At 33.1% G+C, this 14869-nt stretch overlaps 2 protein-coding genes across 2 annotated transcripts; one reads left to right on the forward strand and one right to left on the reverse strand.

Annotated features, from left to right (window-relative positions):
- Positions 1-95: 95 nt before the first annotated feature.
- On the reverse strand, positions 96-13345 carry LOC114380476 (probable histone H2B.1). Its single transcript, XM_028339553.1, has 2 exons — positions 12807-13345; positions 96-754 (listed from the first exon to the last, which is right to left on the reverse strand). Exons 1-2 carry the CDS (start codon positions 13247-13249, stop codon positions 319-321), a joined length of 879 nt encoding a protein of 292 aa, XP_028195354.1. The 5' UTR covers positions 13250-13345; the 3' UTR covers positions 96-318.
- Positions 7676-8411, forward strand: LOC114380475 (probable histone H2B.1). The gene has a single exon (XM_028339552.1). It carries the CDS (start codon positions 7772-7774, stop codon positions 8219-8221), a length of 450 nt encoding a protein of 149 aa, XP_028195353.1. The 5' UTR covers positions 7676-7771; the 3' UTR covers positions 8222-8411.
- Positions 13346-14869: the final 1524 nt, after the last annotated feature.

The raw sequence follows: 14869 nt of genomic DNA on the forward strand, positions 1-14869 counted from the left end.
CCCCATATTAAAAACCCGGGAACAATTTTTCTAAGGTCATCGTCATATAATGATCGAGAAAGAAAGGCATACAAAAATATACAGTAGAGCGAAGATAGAGAATCATGAGTTCATAAACAACCATTCCATTTATCAAATTGCTCCTATATGATCAATTCTACCAATTCCATACACAGAGGATCAACCCAATCCTAATTCTTCACTTACAAATTAAAAACCAAAAAGCTACCAGTTCAAACCTAAACATAGGGTCGCTAGATCTAACAGATACACATGAAGCAAAACAAGAGCGAGGTAAACAAAGTTAAGATATTTTGTTCAAGAGCTGGTGAACTTGGTGACGGCCTTGGTACCCTCAGAAACGGCGTGCTTGGCCAGTTCACCGGGCAGCACAAGCCTGACCGCGGTCTGGATCTCCCTTGAAGTGATGGTGGGCTTCTTGTTGTAGCGGGCAAGTCTGGAAGATTCCTGAGCAAGCTTCTCGAAGATGTCGTTGATGAAGCTGTTCATGATTCCCATGGCCTTGCTTGAGATACCAATGTCAGGGTGGACCTGCTTCAGAACCTTGAATATGTATATCTTGTATGTCTCCACGCTCTTCTTGTTCCTCTTTTTCTTCTTCCCCCCTTCTCCGCCGGCTCCTCCCTCCTTCGGAAGCTTCTTTCCGGCCTTCGGCTTCTTCTCCGCCGGAGCCTTGTCTCCCACCGTCGACTTCTTCTCCTCCACCGGCTTCTTCTCCGCTGGCTTCTTCTCTGCCTTAGGTGCCATCACTGATTCACTACTAGGTTCTTTGAAGGTATTAGGGTTTTGGATTGGGAATTCGAATTGCTAGAATGAAGAGTGGGTAAAGTTGTGAATGAGAAATGTTTGAAGCGATGGTTAATTAATATATGTAAGGGTTTTCGCGTTTTTATTGGCGAGGGGAGTTACGCGCGGATCGATGACGTGGACCTTCCATTTTTTTAGACTGAGAAGCGGATTGATGAGCTGGCGATTTAAGAACCATGTTGATCAACGGCTGAGATTATTTTCTTTTTTTTTCCTGAAAACTAGAATTTCCCCTTTTCACTTCTCAGTTTTGGTTGCGCGCCCATATGGGTCCTTCCCATTCATTAGGATTTACTTGCGCTGCTTACCTTTGAAATCAAACGAATTTGATTTTATTAAATATGTTTAGTAATTTATATTTAAATTAAGATAATATTAATAAGTTCCTTTAATGAAAAATGTTAGCAATATATTATTTTGGTGGGTTTTTTAAATAAAAAACTATTTAATTGATTCATTAAATTTAGTTTTTAAATTAAATTATTTTCATTGGTATCATGGGATATTAAACTATGTTATTTTAAAACAAACAAACTATATGAATAAATAAAATACTAATTAAAGTATTTTTAGTATATTTTAATATTATTTTAGTAATTATCTACCGATGCTCATGAATATTTGTGCACATTAAAAAAATGGGAGTCTTTAAAATATATTTTCTAACACATTTTTTTAAACACATTATCTCTAATAGGTCAAAATCTATTTAAAATTGTAAAATTAGGAGAAAAAATATTAAATAATATATTAACTAAAATCATTATAAAAAAATAATCACAGATGGATTGGCCACTAGGACTAACTCCAATCGAGAGGTAGTGGTTTTGACGAGCTCAACGTTGTCGACAAATAATACACTATCTATTGCAATGGTGGTGGTGGAGTTTGGGGCCATTGGGTGGGGACACAGATGGGTGATCTAGGGTTTAAGGAGTGAGGGTTTTGGGTTTATGTCCTTTCTTACTTTTTTTGTCTCCCATTTTGAAATATATCTTATATAAATTTAATCTTAACATATCTTTTGATTTGAAAAGTCCAAATTCACTCCCCACACACTATAAATAAGTGCCTCCATCATAAAGCTCAATGCTCCTACATTGGACGTAGAGTATAAAAGCTCAACAAAAGTTATAGTGTCAAAGTCTGGAATAATAGAGAATGCAAATGCCAAATAACATGAATCCTGGATATGTATCTAAAGTAAGAAAAAGATAATGCTAAGTTGTTATGCTAGCTATAGAGAGCCATAGTTAGCAAGTTGCCACTCAAGGCTATCTAAGAAAAAGTAGGGGATCCTTGTTTGATTACGAGACTAGCAAGTATAATTAGCCTATATCTTCATTATCATACTCATTTGGGTGTGTGATCCCTATGGGACAAGTTTAGGGTCTAAAGAAGGGTATTTTTGTGAGGTTATCGAAACTACAAACATAGTCAATTCAATTTCTGTATTTATTGTCTCGATGGTTAGGTGTAAAGTTCAAAGAGGGGAGTTCTAGTCAAGTTATCGAAGGTATATACATAATCAATCTTATCTATGTACGTCCTTTACTCAATGGAAAATCTCAAGTTGAAACTTGACTATTGGATTTACGTTGGGGTGATCGAACCAATTTAAAAATCATTGTAATATATAGTCTTCTAACCTTTACCTCTTTGTATTGTTTATCTATATAGCATATTTGTAATTGTCTTCCTTCTTCCACTTATGCGATAATTTCTTCATTTTCATAGTTTACTTTTGAATCCTCCATACAATAAAGATTTACATTCGATAATGAATAATAAGGAAACAAAACATCTTGTACGCATGGAATAGTCACTTGCGATGTTCATTGTTGTGCATGAGATGTTCAATGTGGAGTTAACCATACCGATTTATAGTGTAAGAAAGGTCTTCACACTTCCATAAAAAAATGTTCTCATCCTTTAAATAATCACTCCCAACGATGCATAGGGAATCACACTTGTGATATTTTAGAATTCATCCATTTCAAAATACATTAAAGTAAATGGGTGAAGGATTATGAAAATGATGTGAGTTTTTTGATGCTTTAATATAATAATAATGCATATTTAAAATAATTAAAATTAAAAATTATATTTTATTAAAATTTATAGTATTTGTATTGTCCATCAAACCATGCACACAATAAAAAGTTGTCATGTAAGTTTAATATATTTAACATGTTCTTGTTTTCCTATATCATAACATGTATCAAATGCACCCTAAGATTATTTGAGCAACTGGATGTAGATATTAAAGATTGAACTAGTATAAAACCTTTGTGCCTTTATCTCTTTAACTTTTTATGGCTTGATTTTTTGTAAAGTATTAGACCTATAATTTTGTTATATCGGTTGATTAACCATGTTTTCCATTTAATATTTGTAACTTGGACCAATCATAGATTGAATAGAACAACCATCTATCTTTTGAATTGATTAATGAATATTCTCATTAAATCCTAATATAATTTTATAAAAGATTTTTAATTGAGAAAGAATTTTTAAAATAATCAATTCAGAACTCCTTTCTCTATGCTTGGTTGACAAACCACACCAATCAAAATCACTTTAAATCCATTTGATTGGATTGGTTTCATGTCCAAATTCATTTTTTGGGAATTTAAATTCAAATCATTTAATGGGATATGAATTGGATATCTATATTACACTTTTAAATATCCAATTTATTCTCACCCAATAGGAATTGACATGGAAAAATACCTCAAACAAGTTGAGCATAAATCGAATATGCTTTAACTTAGACCAGGTCGATGATGCCCTTACTAAAATTAACCTAAGATCTGTTTTGGACACGATCTATTATAAATTCAAACCATAAATTGATCTTAAAATTGTGTTTTGAACTCAAGTGTAGTTCTAAACCATAAAATCAGTTTTTAAACTAAGTTGGTTTTTGTGGTTTGAAATCAGTTTCAAATCAATTATAAAAATCCAAATCATATATTAAGATTCATATCCATTTAAGTGGATATAAATTTCAAACCCATACTATTTAAATGGATATGACTTGAATATGAATTAGATTTATATAAAAAAAACCATTCTATGTCTAGCCTTAATTTTAATGGTAAATATGTTTAATTTGTTAAGGTATTTATGTTAAAGTGTTAGAAAAAAAGTGACAATAATAATATACTCAACTAATTCAAGTTAAACAAGAAAATTATAGATATATTATTAGTACGATTGGTAAGTGCACCAATTCATTCAAGTATTAATTAAAACAGTAAGACTGAGTATCGTGTCCACAAAAAATTTATTATACTTTGATGACGCATATTCAGTTTGTAAACAATTTTAATTGTAGTGAAATAAAATGAAATAACTCGTTCATATTTCAAATTCCTGGAATACTTTTTCTAAGCTTAAAAACACATGACAAAGACAGACGCAAAATTGTATAATAAAACAAATACCAAGATGAATGTGTTGGAGAATATTCTACTGAACTTTCTCTTGATGTGACTAAAGAAAATTTTCTCTATTTAATATTGTTCTAATTTTCTTTGCACCATTAAATTACTCTAACTGTAATTCCTCACATGAAAGAGCCTAGCCCTCCTAGTTTTGTTCTTGATTTCTCAACAAATTCATTCTAAGCGAGTTGCATCATGCAAAAGATGCAATATTTACTAGATTACTACACATTATTCTTAGAAATGCAGGCCTCTAGCTGCTCTACCAAGTTCTAAGGACTAAAAGCATTTTTCAATACTTAAAACCTTATAAAACATATAAATGGGTGATCAAGCCACAAATATGAAAAATAAACACAAATAGAAACAGAGAACACTAGTAATAATATTAAATAGATAGTTAGAGTTTTTACATCAAGAGTGTTAAATGGAAAAACTCCCCAACAATGAAGTGCTTAGCCCTCCATTAACAAGGAGGGCTTGATACAAGGATGAAAATAAGATGGGAATGGACTGGTGAAGTGAAAATGTGAAGAAAAATGTCTAATTTCAACCTTGGTGCCATATTCCTTCCTTTCCATGTTGTTTGACGCTCCATTTTCCCTCCTCTTTTAGTTTTTAAAGACTTTTGGGTTTTTCAGCTTACGAGAGCGCGCTCAACGAGCATGTCTCGCCGAGCGACAATTAGTGACTGGGCGCTAAGCGGGCTTGAACGCGCTAAGCGCGAGAAGAGACAAAACCCTCACAAGGAGGGCTGGCTGCACGCTAAGCACGCTGCTCTCTGACCCAACATTCTCTTGGGTTTCACTCTCGTTGAGTGAACTGGCCTTCTCGTTAAGTGGATGAATCTCGCTTAGCCAATCTGGCTCGCTGAGCGAGTCCTTCAGTAGCATTTCAAAATCTTCTCTTCCTTAGCCTAAAAATCCAAATAAGTTCAACTTTAGTCATCCAAATGGAGTTTTCATTGTATAAATTCACACAAAAATAAAATTATTTACAAATCTCACAAAAGAAACCATAAAATTAGTGGTACATTGTTACTTTTTATCCTACTTTTAATGCATTTAATACTCATGAATAGCAATTAACATATACATATACCAAAAACACAACATGCGCCCAAAAAAATAAAATGAATTAAGGATATACTGTTGCTTTGGTCCTCAAAATTGTAATTCATGGTTACTTAAGTCCATAAAAGTATGAAACTATCTTTTAGGTCCTTGAAAGTGTAATTTGACTATCACTTTAGTCTTATTGTTAAAGTTAATATTCGTAACTATCTCTGACACACTACTTGCCTATGTGCTAGTTGAAGGTACACATGTGGATGACACGTGATAGTTCAGTACACAATAACAAGTGACAATGTACACGTATAGGATAAATAACAGTTCAATTATTATCATTTTGGTCTATTAAGAGATTGATAAGTTTACCAATTTTTATCACAAGCAATAAATATTAAAATGAAAAATTGAGTGTCAAGTTCACAGAGACTTTGTTTGTACTTGTGTAGATAAATACCCAATTTGTAAGCAAGAGAAGAAGTAGAAGAGAAAGGGAATTATAAGTGTAAAATTTGAGGGTAAAAGGGAAAAGAAAAGGATAACAAGAAAAATAAATAATAATGTAAATGCAAAAGATGAAGTTAGAATGTGATAATATTAGGGTCTAGCATGTCTAACTACTCTTGATGCAATATTAATGTTTTTCTCTATTAACTGTTTTTCCAATTTTCATACACATCTACTAACATGCTCAACCTTGATCCCTCATGATGAAGAGCCTAATTTATGTATTCTCTCTCCCAAATCCCTTTGTAAAGATTGAATCACAAACAACATTAAGTGTAAAGATATAAGATTGAATCATAAACAACATTAAGTGTAAATATGTATGCAAAGGTACAACAAAGTCGTTTTATCCCTAGTAATGCAATGTTGAGATGTCATTTCCCAATTATTTAGACATTACCATTTCCCAATGTATAATCCCTAAAAATAGATGCATGAATGACCAAACCACATAATAGAGATGAAGAGTAGAAAAGAGACAATAGAAACTGTTTTGAATAGCTTTTAGACTCGGTGTGTTTTTCTCTTTTGCTTCCTCCTCCTTATATAGGCACAAGTAACTTAATTTTCACGCTGATTTCGTGCTTAGTGCGGACATTCGTGTTAAGCGCACCTTTAGATTTCATTGTGGACTTTTCTGTGCACTAAGCGCGGGCACACGATAAGCTTCAGTGATGCGCTAAACGAGCTGTCCACTTTTTCAATTTTTCTTCAAGGTTTTTTTTTCCACTTTTTGCCTCAATTTTCCTTCAAAGTACTTGAATTCTTCTTTCTCTTGACTTTTGTTGATAAAAAATAACAAAAATGTTAATTTATTTATTATTTTATTAAAAATAATAATAAAGTAAAAAAATTACACTCATTTACTAGTTAAAATTTACTATTAAATTAACTCATATTTTACAATTATCATGATTTCCGATTGAAATATCATGTGCATATGGTCAATTACCCCATATGCATCAAAATGTCAATTGTGACATAGACAGATAATGTGTCATGTACGAATATATATCAACTTTAGCAAAAGATTTTTATTGAAGGAATTAAAATGACAAACAAATTGGATTTTCACAAATCTAAATGACATTTTGATACTTATATCTAAGTGACAATATATTACACTTTTGGAGATCAAAATGATAGTTTAGCCAATAAATTAATAAAAATGAATGAATTATTGCATTTCATTAATATTATATATTCAAATAAAGAAGATTGGAGAGGAGATGAAAATGGAAGGAATGAAAACACGAATAAGTATGTAATGATGTTTTTTCTTTTATTTAATTGAAGAGAAAGTGAGAAGAAAAAAGAAAAAATTGACTTCTAGAAAGATAAATTTAAATTTCTTTTCCTTTCACTTTTCCCTCAATTTATATTTCAAAATTTTGTTCCTGCATCGTTTCCTTTCCCCTTTATCACACATAAGATACGTATCAAACAAACTTATTCACAAAAAAAAAAAAAATCAAAGAAACTAAACAAAAATAATTTTTTTACCAAGTGCCACTAATGGATTTGGAGCTCAGGATTTGGGACAACAAGCGCTAACTAATGATGAAGTGAACCACGCTTGATGAAGCGGAGGGAGATGTCCATTTGGGCGCGCATTGAAAAGTGAAAAGACGAGAGACTCAAAATTCCAATCTTGATGAAAAAGAGAAAAAACATCTCAGCCGTCCTTCAAACGTCACGTCATCAATCCGCATCTCAGTCTACAAAAAATGGAAGGTCCACGTCATCGATCCGCGCGAAACTCTCCGAACCAATAAGAACGCGAAAACCCTTTTATATATTAATTAATCATGGCTACAGACATTTCTCATTAACAACTTCACCCATTCTTCATTCTAGCCATTCGAATTCCCAATCTAAAACCCTAATACCTTCAAAGAACCAAGTAGTGAATCAGTGATGGCACCTAAGGCAGAGAAGAAGCCAGCGGAGAAGAAGCCCGCGGAGGAGAAGAAGTCGACGGTGGGAGACAAGGCTCCGGCGGAGAAGAGGCCGAAGGCCGGAAAGAAGCTTCCGAAGGAGGGAGGAGCCGGCGGAGAAGGGGGGAAGAAGAAAAAGAGGAACAAGAAGAGCGTGGAGACGTACAAGATATACATATTCAAGGTACTGAAGCAGGTCCACCCTGACATTGGTATCTCAAGCAAGGCCATGGGAATCATGAACAGCTTCATCAACGACATCTTCGAGAAGCTTGCTCAGGAATCTTCCAGACTTGCCCGCTACAACAAGAAGCCCACCATCACTTCAAGGGAAATCCAGACCGCGGTCAGGCTTGTGCTTCCCGGTGAATTGGCCAAGCACGCCGTTTCTGAGGGTACCAAGGCCGTCACCAAGTTCACCAGCTCATGAACCGACTATTATTTGGATTTTGTTTCTGGTTGCACACACAAATCTGTTCTATGTATCTGGAGACTTATGTTTGGATTTTGATCAGTAATTGTGCATGAACGTTGTAGGGGTGCTGATATAGTTAGTATATTCTTGGTATGGTACATGGAGTGGGCTGTTTCAGTATTAATGCATTTAAGATTCTCTAACATGTTCGTTTATGGAATAATTTTTTTTTTATGTTGATTACTTTAATTCCGCTATCTGGTACGAACAGGACATTTTGGGATGACTTTTCTTTTGGGGTTGTAGGGGTTGGTGTGCACACAGTTGGGGTGTCAACCCCTTCAACCTTCTGGCTCAACTCCTTTGTGCTAAAAAAAATAGAAAGTTTACTAGAGTCTCAACCTCAAGCGGAAAATACTGTAGTCCTTAAGATGAACTAACAATCATTTGAACTCGGACACGAAAAACTTGATGAATTAACCATACTTACAAACTGTGAAATTTAATTTTTAACCGATGAAACTATTTTAGCTGCTGGAATACACTTGCAGATCCGATTAGAAGTAACTTAACACATGGTACGACCAGTAAATTACTCCAAGTCCAAGAAGGAAATTTAAATGTACTCTGTTTCACTCTTAAGTTGTCACCGGTGGGGAATGGGATGGCTCAGAACAATTTTATTTGAAAGTGCTTTATTGTGTTTCGGGTATCAATTGAAAGTTCACAGTTATGCGTGTAATCAGTGCACTAGTGAGTCACAGCGCTCTTATTTTCCCTTTACCTCGATTTCTATGCACGCGCCACCATTCAACAACTAAGTTATTTGTCGTAGGTCTTCTCCAACTTCTTAAATTTATCCTTTAATTATATTTATTACTAACAATAATTGTAGTTTGAGTTTTGTTATTTGGTCTACTATTTTAAATTTTAACTGTTTTGTTTTGGAACAAAGGGCTTTCCTACAATGCCAATCAACTGGTTCTCAGAGATACTTTTGGGCAACACGGTGAAATCATTGAAGGTAAAATCAAAGATCTTTTTCTCGTACTTTGGCTTCCCAAATTGGTTATATATATAATTATGTTGCAACCAATTCTTTATTTTTCCGTTTGCAGCTAAAGTACTATGTGATCACGTGACCGGGAAATCAAGGGGGTATCGATTTGTTCGGTTCATTTCTGAAACTACTGCCACCACATCTCGCAAAGAAATGAATGGCCAAGTATTTATTTTTTATTTTCCCAATTTGTTTAATATGAATTCACTTGTATATATGATTGTCTTAAAATTATGTGGGTTTTTTTTTGGCATCAACGTTTGCTCTATTTCATCTAACGTTGTTATAAGTGCATCTTGTTCCTTATTGTTTCAGATACTGGATCTCATTTTTCTTCCCTTCCAAATTGGGAGGAGTGATATGGAACAAAGAGTAACTTTTTATAAAATTACTTGTCTATCCTTACTCCCTAATTACTCTCATTCAATACCCCTCTCAAAACAAAATGCAGCAGTCGGATGACTTTGAGAGCTGAGAGCTCCATCACTATTTCAATGTTGACGATCCACTGCACCGCTCAAGGTAATTTTCCCCCTTCCTCGTATTCTATGTAATTCATGAGCATTATTGCCTGCTGTATTTTCTTTATCTTCTAATGGGAATGAATGAAAGATCCAGACTTTAGGATATCACAGGGTTTGACAATTCTTCATTTGATGTACCTTATATGTGCCACAATGTGGGCATTCTTTGAATTAAGGAAAATGTAATTGGACAACATTTATTTATGTTTCACGAATTCACACCTTGAAAGTTTTCGGTGTAGTTAACCGATCTTTGGACTTATACAAGTCATGTACATCAATGGAGCTGGATATTTAGCTCAGACAACGATCCTTTTTTAATGAGATTTTTTTCGAGACACATTATGTTTATGTTAAAAGCTTTTTCTGGTTTTCTGCAACTAACAATGCTGATTTGGATTGTTTGTATATACATCAGGAGATCTAGTTTTTAACATCTTAGGGGGCTATACCTTGTGCCTCTGTATAGTTCTGAACAAAGGGGCTAAAAGGAAATTCATACAATGATTAAATCCGATTTGTGGTATGAATGGGGAAAGTGAAGTGTGCTGTTAAATGCTTTTACCTTTTGTTAATTTGATTGGTACTGTTAGATGTTTAAGTGACTCTGCTGTTCTTCTAACAATGGATTGGCGTTTGTGTATGTTTTAATGCAATTGTGTCGTTTGTCTTTCTAACAACGAAAATGAATGTTTTTTGATAAGTCATACATCCTTTTTCATCATAATTATATATTGCAGTTCATATTTTTAAAAATAAGGCTAATATAGCTATAAAACAATTTATTCCCATTCTTTTCCTTACCTAGACAATGAAATGGAAATTTTGCTCTAAACAATGGAATGAAAGTTTTATTCCATTAAGGTCCATTTAATTTTAATCCATTCTATTCTATTAATCTTTTTTCATCGATGCAAACATAGTCTTACAGTAACTCCATCTGAGGTGCTCTAGTGCACTGAGCTTAATAAGAGCTATTTAACAAGAGTCCTGGAGCCTTATGGAGGTGCCTAATATGTTTGGGTGAGAAAGAGATGTTAGACTGGATTATGTACTTTTAGTAATGGATTTAGCTATTCAAGTAATAATCATAGCAGTAGTGTAGATAACTTGTAAAATGAATCTGCAGATATTGCAAAATAGAATGATTATTTATCTGTTTAGCGTTCTCATTGATAGGTGAGTGGAACGCAGAACTAATCGGCCAGATCTCTTCGCACAACCTTTAATGCCAGAGATTTCTTGGCAATGCACATTCATAACTGATTTGCAACCTATTTGCAGGCATTTAACTGTAAAAAAGGGGTAGACTGCGTGTACTGTACACTGTTTTAGACTAATTTTTTTACATTTAATTTAGCTTATCTAATTGTATAAACTCTAGTCTCCTGTAAAATGAAAATCTTTTGGTTAATCTCTGTTTTACAAAAGTCATTCATTTTAATCCTTTTACATTTTTCACGGTCATTTTGCATCCAAAAGAAATTGTTTTGTCAAGTTAAGAATCGGAACTTGTCTTTGAAATATTTCAAATATATTTTGAAATCTGAACCTGTCAATTAACTTCAAAGAGCACAATATGCTCAAAATTCTTAGATGTTACCATCAACAAAATCAAGATATAACGTGCAGTGTCTAGTAGGATTTTTTTCGAACATGCATCGTGTGAGGCCGTTGTTCTTTCTTATCGCTATCATCCTACAATATTTCAAGCCTGATTAATCATTACAAAGCAACCAAATATTTCTACTAAAAAATGCTGAAGGGATCCAAACAATACATCAATATTGCTTGTACATGCTTTTTTGATTTATTTTCCTATACATTTTCTTATAAATTTTGTGATAAAGTATTTGGATAGTGTTTGAATTATATTCAAATTTTCCAATTCCATATTTTTTTTGAAGGCAAAACATTTCAATAATTAATAGAAATAGACAGCCACAAGCAGTAACCGCCATACCTCAAAATTTACACGAATCATTACTGCTATAAAAAACAGCACCCCCCTGCACTAAACATGACCCGCCTGCACATTGCGCACATTGAACCCCCCTGCACTAAACATGACCCGCTAAAGACCGAATAAAAATCAGAAATTACTTGAAACTTCACGATGGCATAATAACGAAACTAACACTCCCCAACATTCAGCATAAAGAAAGCCTTCATATAATGTGGAATCAAATTTGTGAATTACATTATAAGGAAATCAAATTCATAATTAAAGATAAAGTGGAGGATGAATTTTGCCAAATTAAAAAGTAACAAATAATTGCTTCCACTTTTTTCAATTCAACTATTCATAGAAAAAGTAATCAATTCCACGATAATGCAATATGTCATCCTAATTGGATTTTTTTTAATATAAAACTCACGATTAAAAAAAATTCCAATATCAAAAGTGTCTAAAGATCATACATTTAAAGAAATCAAGTCTCGACAAACCAACCAATAAAACGTAAAATTTATAACAAGCGAATCTCCTATTTATAATCCATTTCCATTTTCAAAATCATCAGTAGGTCTCTACCATCGGTAAATATTAAAAATATCAAACATTACTCGCCCTCAATGTTTAAAGTACAACTCAAAATTTAACAAGTCAGTGACTCATTTTTACTTCTTTCAATTTCAAGGTGTATAGTTAATACATTAGAGTGATATTCCTCTATGATAAAAGTAACAGATAATTCAAAACATATTACGCGCTACTCGAACCTGATTGAAAATTCAAGGAAACAATTCAAAAACAAATATTGCATTAACGGATCACCAAATTAGAGATTGTTGAAAGTATAACACACAAACCATACTAAAATTACTGCATTCCTATATCATCAATGAATCCTACCACTTCCATAAACAACTCAACCACTAACATTCCTTCAATTACAAATGCTAACCCCCAAACCCCCCAAAAAACCTACTGATTCAAATCTAAGCATAGGCCTAACAGCCATAGATACAGAAACAAGAGCCTGAGAAAATCGATAAGATATAGTTAGTTCAAGAGCTGGTGAACTTGGTGACGGCCTTGGTACCCTCAGAAACGGCGTGCTTGGCCAATTCACCGGGCAGCACAAGCCTGACCGCGGTCTGGATTTCCCTTGAAGTGATGGTGGGCTTCTTGTTGTAGCGGGCAAGTCTGGAAGATTCCTGAGCAAGCTTCTCGAAGATGTCGTTGATGAAGCTGTTCATGATTCCCATGGCCTTGCTTGAGATACCAATGTCAGGGTGGACCTGCTTCAGCACCTTGAATATGTATATCTTGTATGTCTCCACGCTCTTCTTGTTCCTCTTCTTCTTCTTCCCCCCTTCCCCGCCGGCTCCTCCCTCCTTAGGAAGCTTCTTTCCGGCCTTCGGCTTCTTCTCCGCCGGAGCCTTGTCTCCCACCGTCGACTTCTTCTCCTCCGCGGGCTTCTTCTCCGCTGGCTTCTTCTCTGCCTTTGGTGCCATCACAATTGGTTCTTTGAACGAAATTAGGGTTTTGGATTGGGAATTGGAATTTGCTAAAGCGAAGAGGGATTGGAGTTGTGAATGAGAATGGATTGCAGCGATGATTAATATAGAGAAACGTTTTCGTTTCTTATTGGCTGGGGGGGGTTGGCGCGGATCGATGACGTGGGTCTTCTTTATCTGTCAAATTACAATTTTCGAAGTAAATGAAAATAGCCGGTCACGACCGATTAAGATTAAGTTGAATGAGGTGCGGATTGATGAGCTGGCGATTGACGACCCTGTAGATGGACGGTTAAGATGCTTTTTCTCTTTTTCCATAAAATTGAAATCCCTCTCTTCACTGATTTCTTTGCGCGCCCAAATAGACATCATCTCCCTCCATCCTCTCTAGACGGTTAATTATGAAAATGGGAATTTTTTTTTAAATTACGAAAATAAATAAATCATACTTTGATATGTTATTTCACAATGAAATTATCATATATCAAAACACTACTATACTTTTCATTTGTTTAAAATCTTTTTTTCACTGAGAATTGAAATTGCCTATTAAAATACAATTTTTTTATTTTTTTTTTAATGAAATTGTATGTTAAAATACGATATTTAAAATAAATAAATAAATCATGTTCAAATCATATTTTAGCATGTGATTTCAAATTTTAATAATAAAAATAAATAAAATTATATGTGCATAAACAATTTTATTGTAACAATTTTCTCAAAACAAAATCGTGTTTTAAAGGATAATTTCTTCATAGTAAAATTATACTTCAAAGTATAATTTATCTATTTTTATAACTTTTTTAAAATATACTCATTATGAATTTTTTTTTAAAAAAAATTACACCTTTATGGTGCAAGAGGCTCTCTAGGCATTTGGCATGGCAATAAAAATTAAGGATTTTTAAAATCAAATCAAATGGTTTATAAGTCGTCAAATTCAATTGTTTAAATAAAAAACTGCAAAAGTCACAAATCCAAAAATCAATGTGTATTTTTTACTTTTATGAAAAAAAATAGAACTAAACGAAACAAATCACATATTATAATTATATTAAGTGATAATTAATCATAAATACTAAATAATTTAATACTTTTCATTTACTTTATATTCAACGTGTTTATTTTACTTTTTTATATGTTAAAAAATAATATTAAATATTAAATGATGTATAAATTATTATTATATTAAAATAAGTTAGTAATATTATTTTATATTAATACTAAATAGCTGGAAAGATAATAGTTTATAACTAAAATATGTTAAAATAAAATTTAAAATAAAATTTATTTTTAAAATTATATAGCCTATATAATTATTATATAAGTTTAGTTGATAGATTAAAATTATGATAATAGAATTAAAAAAATACAAAATTGAACCAAATCAAGTCGCAAAAGATTGACTTAGTTCAGATTTAATGTTATATTTAAATCGAATCAAACCTAACCGCATTTTTATTTTATGTTTGGTTTAAATGATTTTTTGTCTTAAAATTAATTAAACCAAACTAAATTCGTGGATACTCTCCAAATTTGACAGGAAAAAATCACTTTGACCCAGGTTGGATTTATATTTTTTTTTTTTACTTTGAAAAGTGGAGACGGGTTAGT

The sequence above is a fragment of the Glycine soja genome, chromosome 12 (assembly GCF_004193775.1).
Source record: "Glycine soja cultivar W05 chromosome 12, ASM419377v2, whole genome shotgun sequence".
Classification (NCBI taxonomy): domain Eukaryota; kingdom Viridiplantae; phylum Streptophyta; class Magnoliopsida; order Fabales; family Fabaceae; genus Glycine; species Glycine soja.